This window comes from Argentina anserina, chromosome 5, assembly GCF_933775445.1.
Source record: "Argentina anserina chromosome 5, drPotAnse1.1, whole genome shotgun sequence".
NCBI lineage: Eukaryota > Viridiplantae > Streptophyta > Magnoliopsida > Rosales > Rosaceae > Argentina > Argentina anserina.
The window spans coordinates 8,189,425-8,208,451 of NC_065876.1; the positions used below are offsets into that span (position 1 = coordinate 8,189,425).

The window sequence follows — 19,027 nt, forward strand, 5'->3', positions numbered from 1 at the left end:
ATGTTGTGAGGCGGAGGATTGAAAGAAAGATGGCGGTTTCTGCTGGGAATGGAAATCGGAAAAGTTCGAGTTCAACTGGCGGCGGAGGAGAAACTGCTGTGATGCGAACGATTGAGATTGAAAGAAAAGTTCGGGGAGGTGCAGGCCAAGCATTGCGGCTGGAGAAGAGTGATCATTTTATGGTCTCTACTGGAGTCGGTAGTGACATTGATGTTGTGTTTAGCTGCTTCTCAGCCTAAATTACATGGTAGTCAACTATACATATTAATATCTAGAAATTTAATTGGCACTAGCTAGCTAGCTACAAAGCACGGTACACATGCTCTTGAACATGTTATATATATTGAGGGTTCAGACTATAGCAGCCTGAATATGAATTATGAAATCTTCTCTAGTAGTTATTGAATCCTCTCTACTACAATCTCTAACTAATAGTAATTTACAGTGTGGAAGCTGCCAATGCAAATTATCATTATTTACGCTACATTAGTCTTGGTAGTTTCGAAATGGTAATATTGATGTGTGTCATATCAAGAATGTCATTCCAAGAGATGAGCTAGGTGATAAGCCAGGATCAAATTTCAGTTACATATAGATATCAGTTGAATTTAACAGTACGTGAAAGACGAGCATGCATGCCTACAGCCCACATTCAATACTAATGAAACTGCTGTCAGATCAATATGAGTCAACAAAACGCCATCAGGTATTTTTTTTAAACACTAGAATAAAACACATTGTATTGTAAACTGAGGAGATGATGAAGTTATAATCTTATTTTAAAATAAATATGGTGGAGAGTGTTCATATATTTTCACACACGCTTTATTATAGTAAGATACATACATTATAAATTACAGTTGTACATAACTACAGGTACCCTCCTAGGAGTCTTATTAGGATAAATAATTCTGAGATATATAGACAAGCTATGACGATCCCGCTGTTTCCTCTTCCTCCGGTAACGTCCCATCTTCAGAAGGAGAAGCAGTCTCCGAGACCATACTGACCAAAAAATCAAAGATATCGGTGGCCATGACCGCGGATGCTACATCGTCTTTGTGCAGTATCCTCCTCTTCCCTTGGAGCGTGGTCGCCCAAGACCTCCGTGTGAGCTCCTCTATAAACAGCTCACACGCCTTTGAGAACACAATTGGAGCCTCGCCGGATATCATCTTCACGTCTTCGCCGGACTTCTTCATGATTTTTTTTATCCTTGCCAGCGGCAATGAGTGCGGTCCGGTTCTTCCCGATATGCCTCCACACATCATGAATCCCGAGTACTTTCCTGCTTGCCTCATTTCTATTCGAACTCTATCTAGTCTTGACTGTTAATAAGGTACGTAATTAATCGATTCAGACGACCTTTTACGTCTTTCTTTGGTATATATAATTTGTGAAGGGAATGATTGAATGAACTTATGAGATATGGAAGTTCTAGTTATATAGGACTAATTACTAATGAAGGGTGAGGAAGCCGGCAGGTGAGGTCAGGCCAGCCTGCTGCTTAAGCCGGCTAATTAAATTTAATAAGATTAACGCGCGAGTTCTGTATTTAAGAATAGTATACGACTTATTAGCATTTGGTTTGCCTAGTTCTATTATTCAAGGCATATATATAACCATGAAACATAAAATGGGCAATGTGTGTGCGTCACTTTAAAAAGGCATGCAATGGCCTCCACAGTTGCTAGGGCAACAAAGATCCTTGGCGACAAAGTTTCCATTTCGGAAAGGGTTCATATATATTCAAATAGATCTGGTTCATTGCTTTTCAGATGTGGATTTTATCATTTTCTGTTTGGCCTCAAAATTTTAATAGCACAATGTTTTGTTTTTCAGAGTATTGCCTCCAGATTGTAGCTAGCTAGGTACATTATATCATTGATGTTTGACAACCCCAAAATTTCGAGTATAAAAACTCAAAATTTCAAAGTCGTTAAACACCAAACAATCTCGATGAAATCGAAATCATTTAAAATGCCACAGCGGATCATCTCTGAGTTCAAAATACAACTCAGTCAAACCAATTATTACAACCAAATTATAATTCAACATTATAACAAATGGAAATGTATAATCCTCACAACAACCTCACAAGATAGTCACACAAAATCCTCACACAAGCTGGAGACAAATAACTTCAAGTCCTCTGAGCGGTCCGTCAATTCCCGCTAATCCACACCTGCGGAGTTATCCACTACACCATCGAATTGGTGCACCGGGATTGTAAACACAAACCTGGTAAGCTTTACAGCTCGTATGAGTAAAATGAAAATATATAACTCGCATATCAATATATACGAAAATCCACAAATCAAACAAATATAAATGCACTCATGGTTGTCCCAAAGAAAAAGAAGCGCTCATGAGAAATTAAGTAACCCTTCTGGTTACCCAAATGCATTTATAATACGGGTACCAAGAACGATGGTACACATCTGTTACCCCTCTGGTAATACACCGCCGATATTGGATAGCCACCCGCTACCCAACATCCAAAACAATCTGAGTACCCATGAGCAGATAACTACCCGTTACCTCACATGCAGTACTAAGGCAGACAGACTAGAGCTCTAACTGTATCGTAACTTTCGCCCGGCCAAAGGCTAGGTTCCGACTTGCCAAACACGTACAATAATCTCACATCATATTGTACCAAATCACGTCCGAAGACAAATCAACATTTTAACAATCTCAATGTTAAAATCACGTACAATAATCTCACATCATATTGTACCAAATCACGTCCGAAGACAAATCAACATTTTAACAATCTCAATGTTAAAATCAAGTACAATAATCTCACATCATATTGTACCAAAAATCAAGTCCGAAGACAAATCAACATTTTAACAATCTCCATGTTAAAATCACGTACAATAATCTCACATCATATTGTACCAAAAATCAAGTCCGAAGACAAATCAACATTTTAACAATCTCCATGTTAAAATCACGTACAATAATCTCACACCATATTGTACAAATCAAAATCACATGCTCGATATATAAATCTCGTCATCAAAATGACATAAAACACGATAAAATCATAACAGTATATTATATAGCAAACTATATATATATGTACATATTTACCATTTATACAATATATATATAATCCATTATATCATATACATGTCATATTTCATAAACACGTCCGAAGACAAAACTCGTCCGAAGACAAAACATTTTAACAAACTCATGTTAAAACCACGTACGATAATCACACATCTTATTGTACAAAAATCAAATCACATGCTCAATATTTAATTCTCGTCATCGAAATAACCAATTCCAATGAATTCATAACAGTATATAATATAGCAAACTATATATATATGTACTTATTACCATTTATACAATATATATGTATAATCCACTATATTGTATACTTGTCGTATTTCAATATTTAAAACCCTTGCAAAAATCTTAAAATCACCGCAAGGGTGGATTCATAAATATGTGAGATTTTACTCACCTTCTTTCCTGCGTGCAACTTCCACGACCCTGAAAGTAATTTCCTCACTCGTTTCGTCAGTCACCTAATAGCACGATAAATGCTTAGAAAATGATACTTAAAATATCAGGTGACGAGATCAACACAGCTAAATGTTGTTCATAAAACATTGTTCACGGAACACTGTTCATGTTACTAATCACTGTTTTTACTAAACCACTGTTTCAAAGTACTGTTTTACCAAAACACTGTTCATAGTACTGTTTTTACCGCGCCACTGTTCGCAGGTACTGTTACAGATCACTATTCACAGTTACTGTTACTGATCACTATTCACAGTTACTGTTACAGATCACTATTCATGCGGAGTTTCTATTCACTCGGCGTTACTGTTCACCGACCGCCATCAATCATCACCAAATTTCACCACCACAACCTAAACAATATTTCCAACAACTTCCTGGTTGACACCAAGGTCTAAATCCGAGTCTAAACAGTCCAAACAACGAAGAACATAAAATCGGCACTATTCACAAACCCTAGAAATTGAAATTTTGATTCGGGTACTTACACTTCGATTTGGCTCGATTCCTTTTGTGGGAATGTTGCTGGGACTGAGACAAGCAAAACCCCCCAAGAATCTCGAGCCATGGTGGCCGGAGGAGGCGGCGCCGCCACATCAGTAACTTCCGGCGGTTGCTACACCGTGTGTGGTTGTCGCCGGAGTGCAAGACGTAGCCCAAAAGATGGAGCTCGTCGAGCCCGTCAGTTTGATAGGTGGCACGACACGAGGCGACGTCGGATGGTGGAGAAATCGGCCGGAGAAGGTTTTTGGGTTGGGTTAACAGTGCCCGAGCTCGGGTGAACAGTACCCGAGCTGATTTTTAGAAAAATCTGATTTTCTGATTTTTAATCTCCTCTCCTTCCTTTTATACTATTTCTAAAATCGGAAACGAACTTCCGACGTTAATAACTTTCGCGTCCGACGTCCTATTCGAACGCATGACGTGTCCACGAATTCGTATCGATGAGCTCTACGACTTTCGTGAAGGAAGTTTTCACAACCGAGCGACGGAATAAAAGTCGATCTATACGTTGCGGTAACGTTACGTTTTCTAATTAAACGATCCGAGAACGTTTCCGTTTTCGTTTCGAAATGTCGCAAACCTCCAATTGTCGTCTTGAATTAATTTCACAAGTTTAACACTTTGAAAATACTCGACATTTAGTTTTTAAAAATTCGGGTTATTACATGGTCTATATTAATTAAACGAGTTGCTAGCTAGCTAGTGAACAAATAATGCAAAATTTAATTTGGATGTGTTTGAAGCCTTAATTAGAATAGTGTTCGGTTAGAATTTCATTTGGAGTATAGGTAGGTATTGCTGAGATATGGTCTACGTTTATTTTTGAACAAACTATACACGTTATAATATATAAAACCTAGTTTAGATGGATTGTGTAGGCATATTCAAATTTGGACTATGTAATTAACTAATTAACAACGGCACTGATCGAATTGCTAATTAAACCAGCTTTCCGTCCAAAATTAAGATCCAAAAAGCAGCGACAGCGGCTCCTAATTAAGTCCTATCATGGCCGGCTTATCTCCACGGTCTGATTGGGTTTGTGGTTACTTTATATGATAAAATTAGGAAGGAGATAGCTAATTAGTACATTATTACCCCCTAATATTCCAACAAGCTCGAATCATGCAAACACAAGGTTCGGGGCTCTTGAACTACATATCTTCATATGTGGTTGAGCTTAATTTTAGATTCATGGAATTTGAAATAAAAGATTATGAAATATTTTCTCTCGAGTTCTTTTATTGATTACCTTCTCGTTCTAGATCACAGGAATAACGAAGAACAAGGAGCGAAACTAATATCATTAGTTTCTGATCAATACGTTGTTTCTGTGATCTAATTATTTTTGATTGATTCACTAAAACTTAATTGAAGCCGGTGACAAACACATTGGAGAGATTGATTAGAATTCTTAAGAAGAGACTGCTACATAGCTTCCTGTAAAGTTGGTAATTAGCAAGAAGCAATGGCTCAAGCCCCTTCAGCTCCTCCAATGGGTGTTTCTCATGCTGCGCCTGCAAAGCCTCAAAGTAAATACTGACTCTCTTTTTCCATGCATGCAATTAATTGATCATGTTAATTGGGTGATTTTTACAGCCAAATTCTCTTTTTCATGCATTTATAACTTGATCATTTTGTGACGAAATAAGACATCTATAGTTTAACCAGTGATTTATGGTGCAAACGTCAGAGAGCGAGGTGAATAAAAATCATAAAAATGCACCCTTCAACCACTTAGTAGCCATATTGATCTGTCTTTCGTAGCCACTTACAGGTTTTTCCTTGTTGTAATTTAGTCTTTCGTATAAAAAAAACCACCTTAATATGGTTACTATCTGTACTATGTAGCTAGACTAAGTAGTACGAGCTCATTTTCTGCTTAATGAAGTGAAAAGTTAATAAAAACTACCATATCACGAAACATGCATGATCATGAAATTGATATTTGAATACGAATCTTCTAAGGATGCGAATTTCTCTGTTTGTGCAGAGGATTCAGGTGTGGCGAAAGGTAATTGTTGGACGTTAATTTGGATTATATTTTATTAACAGAAAGATATAATTCTCACAAATTAATTGCTAATCCTGTCACTGCCTAATAGTTTTGTCAACGAATACTGCGGGTTTAATCAAAGCATGGGAAGACAGCGAGAAGGCAAAACTGGAAAATAAGTAAGCGTCAAATGTTTATGCTAATCCAAATTCATGCCATTTCGCTAAATCTTCCTAGCTGGTGAATAGTAAAGAGTCGTGTGTGTGTATGTTTACTTATCCTGTTAATCTAAGCAAGTATATAAGCCTGATTTGTATTTTTTTTTGGATTTAAAAGGGCAAATAAAAGAATATCTAATGTTGGAACGTGGGAGCGAAGCAAGCAAGCAAGTATTGAAGCGCAACAAAGGAAGTATGAGGTAACTCATGTATATGAATAAAACTAATAGGCTCATGTAAGAGGTAACATATATGAATATGAGGTGTGCTAGAGAGCCATAATATAACGCCAAATTCGGCGCCGCATCCTACATGACATGTTACGTTACAATGTCATATCAAGAATTAAAATTATATAAAAATATCATTTTAAATAAAAGACAATCATATCATTGTTAATCCAACGATTATAAATTATTATAAAAATATTTTTTGTTCTTCTTATCATTTCTTCTTTTTCATCACAGTAATACTTCTAAAATACAATTTAAAAAATTGAAATTTATGAAAATATGCTTTAAATATATATGTGCACGCGTGAAATATATATATATATATATATATACAATATATATATGTAAAAATATATTTATTTTTAAATTTCAGACGATGTAAGATAATTACAACATTTATATTTAGATGAAAAAATTTGGTAAGATTCTTTTATTTTTTTCTTCTAAAAGGGAATATTATTTTGTTAGAGTATAATCGATTTAAGGGGATATATAAGGTAACAAACGTTATTTTTTCTAGAGTATACATATCTTAATTAATATTATATTTAATATAATTATGTTGATGATAATCTTTCTAGTGACAAATATGAAATATGTCAAGATTTATCACTTTCTTATATGATTATTTACATTTACGATTAATTAATGACTATAATTATCATATAAGCACCTCACAGACACACACGCATATATATATATATATATATATATATATATATATATATATCGCCCGCACACACACACACATATCTATATATTTTAAGCATACTTTGTATATATCGTATTTTTATTACATTTTGAAAAAAATAAATTATATAAAAAAGAGCTACAATTTTTTATATATAATAATCTAGAGTTGTTGGATTAAGAATGATAAGATTGTTTTTTCATTTAAAAAAACATTTTGTGATTATTGTAATTGTTGATATGATAAACGAACGTGGCATGCCACGCCGAATCTGGCACCATAAAACATTTTTCATATGAATATATAGGATTTTAATTGGGTTCTTGATAGTAAAGCATATATCGATCTAGTCATCAAATTAAAGGCTATGCTTTTTTATTTTAATAATAAATGTCTTGTTGGCCAGGAGAAACTAGAAAAGAAGAAGGCATTGTACTTTGAGAAGATGCAAAATAAAATAGCTGAACTCCATAAGGAAGCAGAAGAGAAGAGGATGCTGGTCGAAGTTGCAAGAAAGGAAGAATGCCAGAAGGTAGTGGAGATGGCTGAGAAATACCGTGCAACTGGGCATGCACCGAAGAATAAAATCTTACCTTGTTTTCACCCTTGAACAATTTACTTTTCTAAAATCTATGAATTTACTTCAGTAGTCACCGGCTCTTGTCGATCACTAGTGGATATCTGGTATACAACATTTTTGTAATATTGCTAGTGTACGTTGGCATTTGCCTTACATCTCTATATGAGTTAATTTTTCAGATATGCAACGTTATAAAAAGAAAATGTGTTGAATAATATATGTTGATAATGTGTAATTTTCACCGATCAAAGCATAATTCGATCGATCAAATATGTTGATTATGTGTAATTTACAAGTATACATTATCACTGAATGGTGGAGAGGTGATCATGTGTGGTTGAAATGTTTGTCATTTGACCCAAAAAAAGAAGGAAATGTTTGTCAACTGCACCCTATAAAATGAAAAATAATAATCCCTTAGTACGTAGAATGGCTTAATCTTGAGTTTGTATTTACTAGTTTCTTGTAGGGTGACTAGTAAACGATTCTCAATTGGAGGAAATGATGCCCCCCAAGCTGTTATCATTTCTTTTGATTTTTCATTGATGATGTACGTTGAACAGGTTCGGATGTGCTTGAGTGCTTCAATGTTTCCTGAAAACGTAGAATTGCCTGGATAATGATTCTTTTGTCAACCTCATTAGAGTTAATTGTTAAGAATGATTTTGCGATCACCAATTAAAGAGTTGTCCTATTTCTTGAAACAAAGTTGTGATGCAAGCTAGCTAGCTCGGCAAAAAGTCCTTCCATCGGGTGATCGTTTTAGAAATAGTAAAATTTGTATCTATATAGAGTTAATCATCTATATATGAAACAACTAAAGCTTATGTGGATATCCCATTTGTGAAAGACCAATTCAAGAAAATTATCTACCTTTTGAGTGTATATTCTATTTTTAGTACAACTATATCAGTATCTGATCCAAAAGAAGTGGAACTTTCTTCACGTGTCTTCCATTCACCTTGCAAATCACCATCTCCGCTCATTGATCGACCTTCGTTCTACCTTTGGCAATTACAAGTAAAGGGTGACAGGTGAAACAACAAATATCCGAGCTCGTTCAATCTTGAAAAGAATTCAGTAGAGATTGAACTTGCGCGGTTTCTTGCTGAAGACTCAACATCCTTGTTGCTTTGATTCCTTATTTTCTTTCGTTAACGAATAGGAATCACTCTGTTTTGTTCATCTCTTGATTGTCTGTGACTACTAGAAAAATGTCGTTCATTGGAACCCAGCAGAAATGCAAGGCGTGTGATAAGACTGTTCATTTCATTGAACAAGTATCTGCAGATGGCGTTCCCTATCACAGAACCTGCTTCAAATGCAGTCATTGCAATGGACAACTGGCGGTAGGTTAACTATACATATGTCACATTTTATGTATTGTTTGATCTGTTTCCTTAACTTCTATAGTTGATTTTGCTATGTAACGTCGTGAATATCGAGTAAGTTTCTCTCGTTTGACTTGGCAGCCTCTTAACATACGTAACATGTTTTGGCTAGTATATATAATCGAAATTACAGGCTAAAAATTTTAGGACCAGAGACTATTGATTTCCAGACTCAGATTCTGTTCTTCATGAAAGAAGTTAATAGATAAGTTAGACAATACAGCTAGTTTGATCAAAAAGCAAAAAGAATGATGTAGCTGCGTTGTGTTGTGGTTATAGATGAGCAGCTACCATTCCATGGAGGGATCTCTATACTGCAAGCCTCATTTCGAGCAACTCTTCAAGGAAAATAACTTTAAGAAACCTCCATCAGGTACTTTTCTCTAAATGGAGTAGGAAAATTTGTTAAATCTTGCTTGGCCGGGTTGAGCTAAATATTGATGTATTTTGTTTCATTGTGATTCAGGTGGAAAGACAAACGAAATGCTGGTACACTTTTTATCAGTTTGATCCAATATCATTGGCATCGCATACCTATATAGATTATATATGTTGGTCCAACAAAATTTTATACATTAAGTTTTCTCTTACATATGTACACAGACTAAGGCCCCTAGCAAATTGTCCTCCCTGTTCTCTGGGACTCAAGACAAATGTGCTGTCTGCACCAAAACTGTTTATCCCTTGGAAAAGGTTTGAATCCTATCTATATCTTTTCTATGAAATCTACATCAAGTTCTGTAATTATAATCGGTTCTTGGGGATGAACTGTAACTCTGACGAGTACATAAGATCTAGTATTGGAAGAGAGACTCATACTGATTCAGAACCGTGACATTATTTGGAACAGGTTACTATGGAAGGAGCGTTTTACCACAAGAACTGCTTTAGGTGTAACCATGGGGGTTGCTTCCTCTCACCCTCAAACTGTGCTGCTCTAGATGGCATTCTATACTGCAAGCACCACTTTGCTCAGTTGTTCAAGGAGAAGGGCAGCTACAGCCACCTCACCAAGACTGCTTCTCTGAAGAAAAATGCAGCTCCATTACCCGAGCCAACTCCGGCGGAAGAGGCAGAAGCACCAAAGAAGGACGCAGCAGCCGAAGCAGAGCCCCCGGCAGAGGAGTCACAAGAGCAATAGTGACAAAATTGCCCCGTCTGAACCCAAAATAGCTAGCATCACTACGTCGATTGTTCCAGGCTTTGGGAGATAGATATGGTTTTTTTTTTGACATGTTACATCTTCCTTTGGGAAATTTAAATTGTTGTCGAGTTGAGTTCAGTACAAAAATTTAAAAGGTTCTTATATATGGTCTGTTTCCATCAAATGGCTCTAAATACGTCCATGCAAAGTAGAAAATCTTCACGGAGTAAAATTCATAAAAGAAAACTCACTTATAAACGAAATGGAATCAAACACCAAATTTGAATGTAACACCTAGGGCTGGGCGCGGGTTCAGTCCGGGCTATTTTTTTCAGGGCCCAACCCCGGTCCGGTTGTAGTATGACGGGTCGGGCTTTGTTCTTAAAAAATCAGGGCACGGGTAAAACCCGGACCGGTATCATCCGGGCCGAGCCCGTCCGGTTTTCCGGGCCTAACTCTGTTTTTAGTTATGTTCCAGTGTCATTGTATTCATTCTATAAGTTTAGAATCACTTACGAAAGCCAATTACATAATGACACCTAATGTCCCGGGTTTCCGAATTTTTTTGTTTAAGGATTTAAAGACCCGGGACCGGCCCAGACATAACAAAACCCGACTCATTTATCATATGACAACACACGAGCCCGAAAAAAACCCGTCCGGTTTTTTTTTCTTCTTCGGGCTTTTTGCCCAGCCCTAGTAACACCTGGCTTCAAATTAACCCTTCAAGGCTTCAAATTAACCAACACTGGCCAGGGTTAAATCTGAGTATATCACTAGTGGGTGAATATCAATTTATTTCTAGTGACGCGGTTCCTGACACAACCCTTCCCTGCACGGATTAGTAAAAAATCTACATCATCCTCTCCATTAGTCATTTACAGGGAAAGATAAAAAGTTTATCCCCAAATAAAATCCAGAATATGAGTGGGCCTTGAGAGTTGAGACTAGGAAGTAAATGTGATTTGGGGTAACTATATTTACTCCAGTAAATAGTAAAAACACAGAATGCTTTCACCCATTTCACAATGCACAAATACTAAAAATCATATTTAAGCTATTTTATCAAAGATTATTTTGGGTTTCTTTCTAAAATCCTACACTCTAATACCCTAAACCATAAACCCTATACAATAAAATCTCATACCCTAAACCCTAAACTCTAAACTCTAAACACGAAATTCTAGTTCAAAATTATCAATACACATGAAGGTCATTTCACAAATAATAATAAAAATATAAAATTATAATTTTGGTGTAATAAATCCATATGTCAAAATATAACAGGTAAGGAGGACCATTGGACATTGTCACTTGGTTCTCCGGGAGCATTGAAATTTTTTTTCTTATATGTAACTAAACTTTTGTCATTTTCACCGTGTGGAGAAATTTTTCAATACTCCCGGAGGACCATGTGACAATGCCAGTGATACTCCTCACCTATTATATTTTGATACGTAGATTTATTACACCAAAATTATAATTTTACATATTTTTATTATTTGTGAAATGACCTTCATGGGTATTAATGATTTTGAACTAGAATTTCGAGTTTAGAGTTTAGGATTTAATTAAAGTATATAATTTTAGAGTATAGAGTTTAGGGTTTAAGATTTAAGGTATATGGTTTAGGGTTTAGGGTATTAGAGTATAGGGTATATGGTTTTAGAAAGAAACCTAAAATAGTTTTTTTTATGATGAAAATAATTCATTCTAGAGCCAAGGAAATCAAATACTCCACACATCCAATTGCTACCACATCACGATAGACAAGTATTTATGGTCTTTCAATTTTGCAGAGGTGGTAGCAATGGATTTGAAGTTTTTGTGTGAAAAATGCAAAGAGTTATGCCGAGATTGTGGATTGTTTGGACATGGTGGAAGAACTTGTGATCGAGGCTTGTGTAAGACGTGGGCAGTCGTAGAAGGTGCATGGCCGGAAGCGGAGATTGGAGCATATGTGTAGTCGGCGGCGCTAGTTTTGGGCTCGGCTCCTTCTCCGATTTTTCAGGCGGGAAACCATAATTCAAAATGAGGGTTGACTGAGATGGATGATGGTCAAAGCAAGCAGAGTTTGACCAGGGTTTCTATTGGGCCTGAAGTGGATTGCAAGGGTGCTGGGCTAGAAACACCTCCTGGGTCTATCACTGTTGTTGATAAATCAATTGGTGCTAGGCCGGTGTCTTTCATTGGGCTCTTGAAATCATTCGAAAGAGTGGTGACACCCCCAAATGAAAAAAGAGTGAGGCCGATTTCACCGCCGGCAGGGGAGAGGGCAAAGAGCCTAGGGACCGCTAAGTTGGGACGCCCTCTCGAAAGTCAAAATAAGAAGCTTAAAACCAAAGAGAAAACCAACAAGGAGACGTTAGAGCCTTTGGTTTTGAGTTATCAAGTGTGAGTGCAAACTCCAAGCCCTAGCTCTAAGGGCAAGGATAAAGTTTAATTTTGTTTTTGTTTGGTGTTTCTTTATTTTGTTTTTGGTTTTGTATTTTGTTTTCTAGTTTTTCTTTTTCCGTTCTTTTTCCATTTGGCATGTATTGGGTCTTTGGCTTTCCTTGTAGTGTTCATGGGTTGTTAGGCGTCGTGCTTCATTGCTAAATTAGGGTGCTTACTACGTGTCCTCTTGGTTTTGAGTTTCTTTTTAAATAACCTCAAAATAGTCTTTGATAAAATAACTTAAATATGATTTTTTTAATTAAATCATAAGTATCAAATAATGATTGGAAATTGGTACCGCTAGACATTGCTACGTGTTTCTGTGAGATGACTAAAAAATTCTTCACGTATATGTTAATTATACCATTGCGTAATATAATTAGCTGGACATTGTCACGTGGTGAAACTGTCATGTGGTGCTGCGGGTATACAGAATAATTAATCAAAGAAACACAACTGTGGTTCATTTTCGTTCTCCCAGAACTGCCACGTCGCTCTCCGGCGGATAAAACTCTCTGAAGCTCCCACTATCTTTCACAGAGCTCAAAAAGCCTCTCAAACCCACTACTCTACTTATCTCCGAATGTCCTTTAACGCCTCCCTGATAAGAGCCTAGCTCTCTTCCTTCATCTATCAAACAACAAAATGGATGGCTTCTCTCTCACCCTTACTACCCACACCCCTTTCTTTACTAACCGAACTCGTTTTCCTTCACTTTCAAGAACACCAATCCCACTTTTCCCTCCAAAAACCAACTTTATTGTTCTCAGCTCCAAAGATGACCCAAAGCTCGACCCTTTGGACCAAATGGAGCTCAAGTTTGGTCGCATGATTGGTGAAGACCCAAAACTCACACTTGCCAAGGTCCCATTTTTATCTCTCTTAACTGTTAGATATGTGTTCTTGAATTTGCATTGGTCTAGTTGTGTGTAATTTATGTTGGGACTTTTGTTTACTTTTGATTTTGGAATGTAGATATTGGGTAGGAAAGCAAACCCAGAAGCTAGTTATATGGATATAGAGAAGAGCTTTTACAAGAACAAGGGTAAGATAGTTGAGATAAAGGAGGTACCTTTTGGTGTACCCAAGAATGCTGAGGCAGATAAACCCTTGGAGGGTTTGGAATTGGGTAGACCTGTGGTGCCAAAGAAAGTTAAGTCATCTCCTTTGGATGGTTTGAACTTGGCTCGGCCGGTGCCGAAGAAAGGAGTTAAATTTGAGGTTGATGATAAGCCAAGAGGTTCTGAGGTTAGGAAATTGAGTCGACCTGTTGCACCCAAGGCTGTGGAGAGTAGTAAGGGGAGTGTTCCTAATGTTATTTTGAGGAAGCCAAGTCTGTTTAGTGAGGATGATGTTGATGACACAAGGCCTAGGCTGAGGATTAAACCGAATTTGTCATTGAAGATGAGGATTGAGCAGCCCAAGGAGCAGTTTAGTGATATGACATTGTTGAGAAAACCTGAACCGGTGATTGTTGATGACAGTAGTGAAAAGAAACAAGAGGAATCATCGAGTAATGTAGGTAGCAATGTTACTGGTGATGTGGCATTGTTGAGGAAACCCAAGGTGGAGAATGTAAATGGAAGTAGTGAAATGAAACTAGACCAATTTAGTAGTGTAGATACAAAAGTTATTGGTGAAGCAGAAATGGAGATGTTGAATGAAGAAATCAATAATGAAGTTACTGGTTTCACTCTACTGGAAAAGCCCAAATCACTGAGTATTGAAAAAGGAGTTGAAATTGATGATGAGGAAATTGAGCAAAAAAAATCTACTGTTATTGATGATACTGAGAATAATGTCTCGAAAGATTTATCTGAGGTTACTGCTTCAAGCAGTATAAGAAGACCCAGTCTCGGAGAATCCATCGATGGCACACTTACAGAGATTCCCAGCCAAACAGATGATTACCCTATAGGTACCACTCTATGTTGCATTATAGATTTCATTTAGCTTGAACTTTCAAATTGATACGGTGCTTGAAATTTTAAGGATTACAGCCACATAAGCAGAGCTCTGTGGTGTCCAGTAAGGAAATTGCTGAGGATCAAATGTCTAGTACAAGTGCACCTGTTTCTAATGTTGAACTTTCTGTAGATGCTGCTCTACAAGGAAAACCAAAACGGTAAGCAAAGTCAGTTTTGGCATTTGTTTCTCCCACTATTATTAAGTTGTTGCTTTGGTTTGATTAACTGGACCTAATCTTATAGGTTGGACCAACCCGTGAAAGAGGCACCTGCGAATACAGAAAGTATTGCTGTTGAGCTTGAAAATCCTCTTTCTACATCTCCCAGTGTACTAACTCACATTCAAATGAGTTATTTTTTACATTTATTTTGTGCTATTACGAAGCTTCATACTCTACAAATTTGTAGGGGCATGAAGATGATGATTGGATTGCAGCTGAAGAATTGGTAAAGAGCGGAAATAGGGGAGACGTAGAACTTATAAGTGCCAGCACCAGAGGTTTTGTTGTAAGTAAACTTAAGATACATTGATTTTTATGTGGCTTTTCCTTGAAAAGTCTAGATCGTTTCAGTTTACTTTTCTGAAGTTTGATTTGTCCTTTATTTCAGGTTTCTTTTCGCTCTTTAGTAGGTTTTCTGCCATACCGTAATCTGGCTTTCAAGTGGAAATTCTTAGCTTTTGAGTCATGGCTAAGACGAAAGGGTTTAGATCCGTCCTTGTACAGGCGAAATCTTGGAGTTATTGGAAGCTATGATGTCACAAACAAGATCAATCCAAACCTAGAAAATGATGCTATAGTAATTAAAAATGAGGGAGAAGTTACACCGGATATGAAACTGGAAGAACTTCTTGGGATATATGACCAAGAAAAAATCAAATTCTTGTCATCATTTGTTGGCCAGGTCTGGAGAACTGGTGAACATTAATGATTGTTGATTTTAACTGTAGTCTTAACAAATCTTAATATTTCCTACATTTGGATTTTAATGATTTTGAGAAACCTAACTTTGCAGAAAGTCAAGGTAAATGTGGTATTGGCCAACAAAAAATCTGGGAAACTTGTATTTTCAGTGAAGCCAAAAGAGAAGGAAGAGTCAATCGAGAGAAAAAGAAGTCTCATGGTGAGAAGCTACATCCAATTTTTATGATGCATTTTTATTGTTCTTTGTCCTTTCAGCATTCCATTTTTTCTTAAATTGCTATGTTTAGCTGAAAACTATCTCCTTTTCTGCATTATGATATTTCTCTGTTGTTGATAATTATATGGGTGGAAAAGGACAGGATCTTTTGATAGTGTCTATTCAAATTTGCGACGATAAGCTGTACTCTCTAGTTAGAAGTTGGAAATGAATTGGGTGGTTAGATTTCAACTAAAAAGTTTTGTTTAGTGAATTTATAAATCATAGATTCATTTTTTAATGGGAACAAAAGCCGTTATCCTAAAATTTGGACTTGCTTCTTTATCAGACAAACTTTTAAGCTCTTGGAAAAAAGTATTATATGGGTAGTTCTCAAATAACCAAACTGTAATCTTATCCTTAAGATTATTAAGTTATTGAATGCCTTTTTTCTCAGCTTATTGTGTACAAAAAGAGTATGTAGTCTTCAGTTTCTTACACCCATTTTTCTGGCAGGCAAAACTTCAAGTTGGCGATGTCGTTAAATGCTGCATCAAGAAAATTACTTATTTTGGTGTTTTTGTTGAGGTAACTAAATTGGTTTCCACTTATTTTATTGGAACTGGAAACATTGTTTTGATATGGCAGTTTGGTTCCATGATGAGGGTTCTGCATTGGTGATGAACTTGTTCAAAAAAAAATTGTTGATAAATTGGCATGGGCAACTGCATCATCTCTTTTGAGTTCCATGCTTTTTGGATATTTGCATCAGCGTAGATGTCCATGGAGCCAAGTCTGGGTGACCTAGATTTCAAGAACCCCTTACCAATCATATTGGCCTACCTTCTTGTGAATTTGATTTAGGTTGAAGGAGTGCCTGCACTAATCCATCAGACTGAAATATCTTGGGATGCCACTTTGGATCCTTCTTCTTACTTTAAAGTTGGACAGGTAATTTGCTCAATGATCTACTGTTGCAAATGTACTTCTGTTTGTTTGGGTCTGGTGTTGCTCAAATTTTTGACTAGTCTCGTAATCAAGGCATGAATAAAACAAATCTTCATTGAATAAAAGCTGTCTTATTTATTAGAAAAGAGAAAGATAAAGGTCAGTCTTATTTCTTCATTCTTCTGTGCCTTCTTGGTTGAACTTGGTCTTTTCTCTAGGTTCTATGCAAGTTTCCTGTGATACTTTTTTCTGTGAATCTGGATTAAGTGGATTTACATATAAATTGATAAAAAAAAAATCTTTCTAATCTCAGATTGTCGAGGCAAAAGTTTACCAGCTGGATTTTGCACTTGAACGTATCTTCTTGTCATTGAAAGAGATTATGGTAATGTATATCTACCTTTTGGTTTTGCAAATTTCTGTTTAGATTAAGGAGATGTGTGTTTACTAAGAAAGTGTGTCGTATTTTTGGCAGCCAGATCCATTGATGGAGACATTGGAGTCTGTGGTTGGTGATAATGAGATCCTGGATGGGAGATTAAAAGCAGCAGAAGCAGATACCAAGGTAATTTCTTTTTACATGTTATTTTTGAACTACTGGTTGGGTTAAATGATCATGGTTCTGTACTACACAGAGCATACTTGTGATGTGTAGCATCATCCTCACTGTGAATAATAGAAAAATTGCTTAACAAATCATATCACAGAATAAAGAAGTTTTAATGCTGAAAATTTGGGTGGCATTGGGTTTGAAAATGATTGGGCAAGGAAAACCGATTTGGATGTAACATCCCACAAAATGTTTTATAAATTCCTCTTCTCTTTGTCTTACAGTCATTAGTTTTGTGGCAACATGCTTTAGTATGGAGTAGCATTGGCTATTGCCATCTAATTTGCATTTCTTCTTTGTAATTTCACTAGTCATATGTGAACTATACAGAAGAAACCTGTATCATCTATATGTAAACTCTCCGGTAACTTACTTGGGCATACATGAAATTGCCTTTTATCTTTGGTATCTGATTCTAAAATTTTGACAGTGGGACGATGTAGAATCTCTAATTAAAGAGCTGGAACAGACTGAAGGAATCCAGTCTGTATCAAAAGGTCGTTTTTTCTTGAGCCCAGGATTAGCTCCAACATTTCAGGTGTGAGAAGTTTTTTAATATGGCACATTGATATTTTTCTACAAGGTGTAGGTGTCATACTGTTTCCTAATATTTCTCTGTATTCCACCTGTTTATACCATTTCCAACACTGACCTAGAGCTTACTTAGTCACTTACTAGTTACTACACACAAACAAAATGCTTGTGTTATGCATCGTTCTTCTTGATCAATTGTAAGAAAAAAAATTGGTCTAGCTTTTAGTATCTAGATTTTTCTCCACTGACTCTTAGATATAGATAAATTCTTATTTTGTCAAACTGAAGTATCTGCTTCTAATCAATTTTCTCACTTCAGGTTTATATGGCGTCCATGTTTGAGAATCAGTACAAGTTACTTGCTCGGTCTGAAAATAAAGTTCAAGAGGTAACTTAGCAGGCTTTACTAATTTCAGTGATTAGACCCAATAGATCTCATACTTTTAATAAATTAATAGCTTAATCAGCAAAAGTTAGAACTTAATCTAATGATTTATCTTGAAAGTCATAACAAAATGATTCCTGCTTTCCTGCTCATTAAGTCTTCTTTTGGAACAGCATATTGAGGACTTGAATAGATTACTCTTGCAATAATGTCTAGAATGTCGTGCATTATTGTGCTTTAACTCATTTTGTTTTACCTTCTACTATTCTTTTTTCTTTAGGACAGTACCCGATCATCTTGTTTTAAAAATACATTTTAAACTTTTAAGGCACTTATTTTCAGCCCTGACTGTAGTAAATAATCAATTATTGATTACATCACTTCTGGCAGGTAATAGTTCAAACATCACTGGACAAAGAAGAGATGAAATCTGTGATTCTAAGATGTACCAGCAGAGTAGGCTAGTCCTTTCTTGTTTTCTAAATCGTAAGCTTCAAGAACGCAGGTTCAAGACCAGTATCATGAGAAATTTTTGTAAAATGTAGAAACAGCAGATGGTGAGGATCAAAATTGTAATATCCTACGGGTTGTACAGACAAAAGGCTTCTGTAAATCCTCCATGCTTTATGAAAAATCACAACCAATACAGGTAATTCATAACACCACGAATTACTGAAGTTAAAGTTGTTAGTCTGTCCATTTTGTCATTAGATCATGAAGTTATGCTA

The 19,027-nt window shown here is 36.3% G+C and overlaps 4 protein-coding genes and 1 long non-coding RNA gene across 7 annotated transcripts; 3 read left to right on the forward strand and 2 right to left on the reverse strand.

Annotated features, from left to right (window-relative positions):
* Window positions 1–929: 929 nt before the first annotated feature.
* On the reverse strand, window positions 930–1,301 carry LOC126795430 (nuclear transcription factor Y subunit C-9-like). The gene has a single exon (XM_050522269.1). The coding sequence runs from the start codon at window positions 1,299–1,301 to the stop codon at window positions 930–932; it is 372 nt and encodes a 123-aa protein (XP_050378226.1).
* A 795-nt stretch (window positions 1,302–2,096) lies between these two features.
* LOC126795979 (uncharacterized) lies at window positions 2,097–4,288 on the reverse strand. The gene is made up of 3 exons (XR_007672276.1): window positions 4,032–4,288; window positions 3,482–3,545; window positions 2,097–2,200 (listed from the first exon to the last, which is right to left on the reverse strand). It is a non-coding gene; the product is annotated as an uncharacterized LOC126795979 (long non-coding RNA).
* A 1,227-nt stretch (window positions 4,289–5,515) lies between these two features.
* Window positions 5,516–7,795, forward strand: LOC126795431 (remorin-like). Its single transcript, XM_050522270.1, has 5 exons — window positions 5,516–5,579; window positions 6,041–6,061; window positions 6,153–6,222; window positions 6,380–6,461; window positions 7,592–7,795. Exons 1-5 carry the CDS (start codon window positions 5,516–5,518, stop codon window positions 7,793–7,795), a joined length of 441 nt encoding a protein of 146 aa, XP_050378227.1.
* Window positions 7,796–8,979: 1,184 nt separating this feature from the next.
* LOC126795432 (LIM domain-containing protein WLIM2b-like) lies at window positions 8,980–10,297 on the forward strand. Its single transcript, XM_050522272.1, has 5 exons — window positions 8,980–9,114; window positions 9,436–9,529; window positions 9,623–9,645; window positions 9,760–9,849; window positions 10,007–10,297. Exons 1-5 carry the CDS (start codon window positions 8,980–8,982, stop codon window positions 10,295–10,297), a joined length of 633 nt encoding a protein of 210 aa, XP_050378229.1.
* A 2,923-nt stretch (window positions 10,298–13,220) lies between these two features.
* LOC126793618 (uncharacterized) lies at window positions 13,221–18,992 on the forward strand. 3 transcript variants are annotated; one of them, XM_050520187.1, is made up of 14 exons: window positions 13,221–13,600; window positions 13,712–14,654; window positions 14,729–14,861; window positions 14,947–15,031; window positions 15,112–15,210; window positions 15,313–15,606; window positions 15,718–15,825; window positions 16,339–16,410; window positions 16,687–16,773; window positions 17,084–17,155; window positions 17,246–17,335; window positions 17,811–17,918; window positions 18,234–18,302; window positions 18,690–18,992. In XM_050520187.1, exons 1-14 carry the CDS (start codon window positions 13,382–13,384, stop codon window positions 18,762–18,764), a joined length of 2,454 nt encoding a protein of 817 aa, XP_050376144.1. In that variant the 5' UTR covers window positions 13,221–13,381; the 3' UTR covers window positions 18,765–18,992. The 3 variants fall into 3 exon arrangements, 2 of the variants coding, with proteins under 2 accessions (XP_050376144.1, XP_050376146.1); XM_050520189.1 differs by lacking the exon at window positions 18,234–18,302; XR_007672083.1 differs by lacking the exons at window positions 18,234–18,302; window positions 18,690–18,992 and having other exon boundaries at window positions 17,250–17,335; window positions 17,811–17,871.
* The last annotated feature ends 35 nt before the right edge of the window (window positions 18,993–19,027 follow it).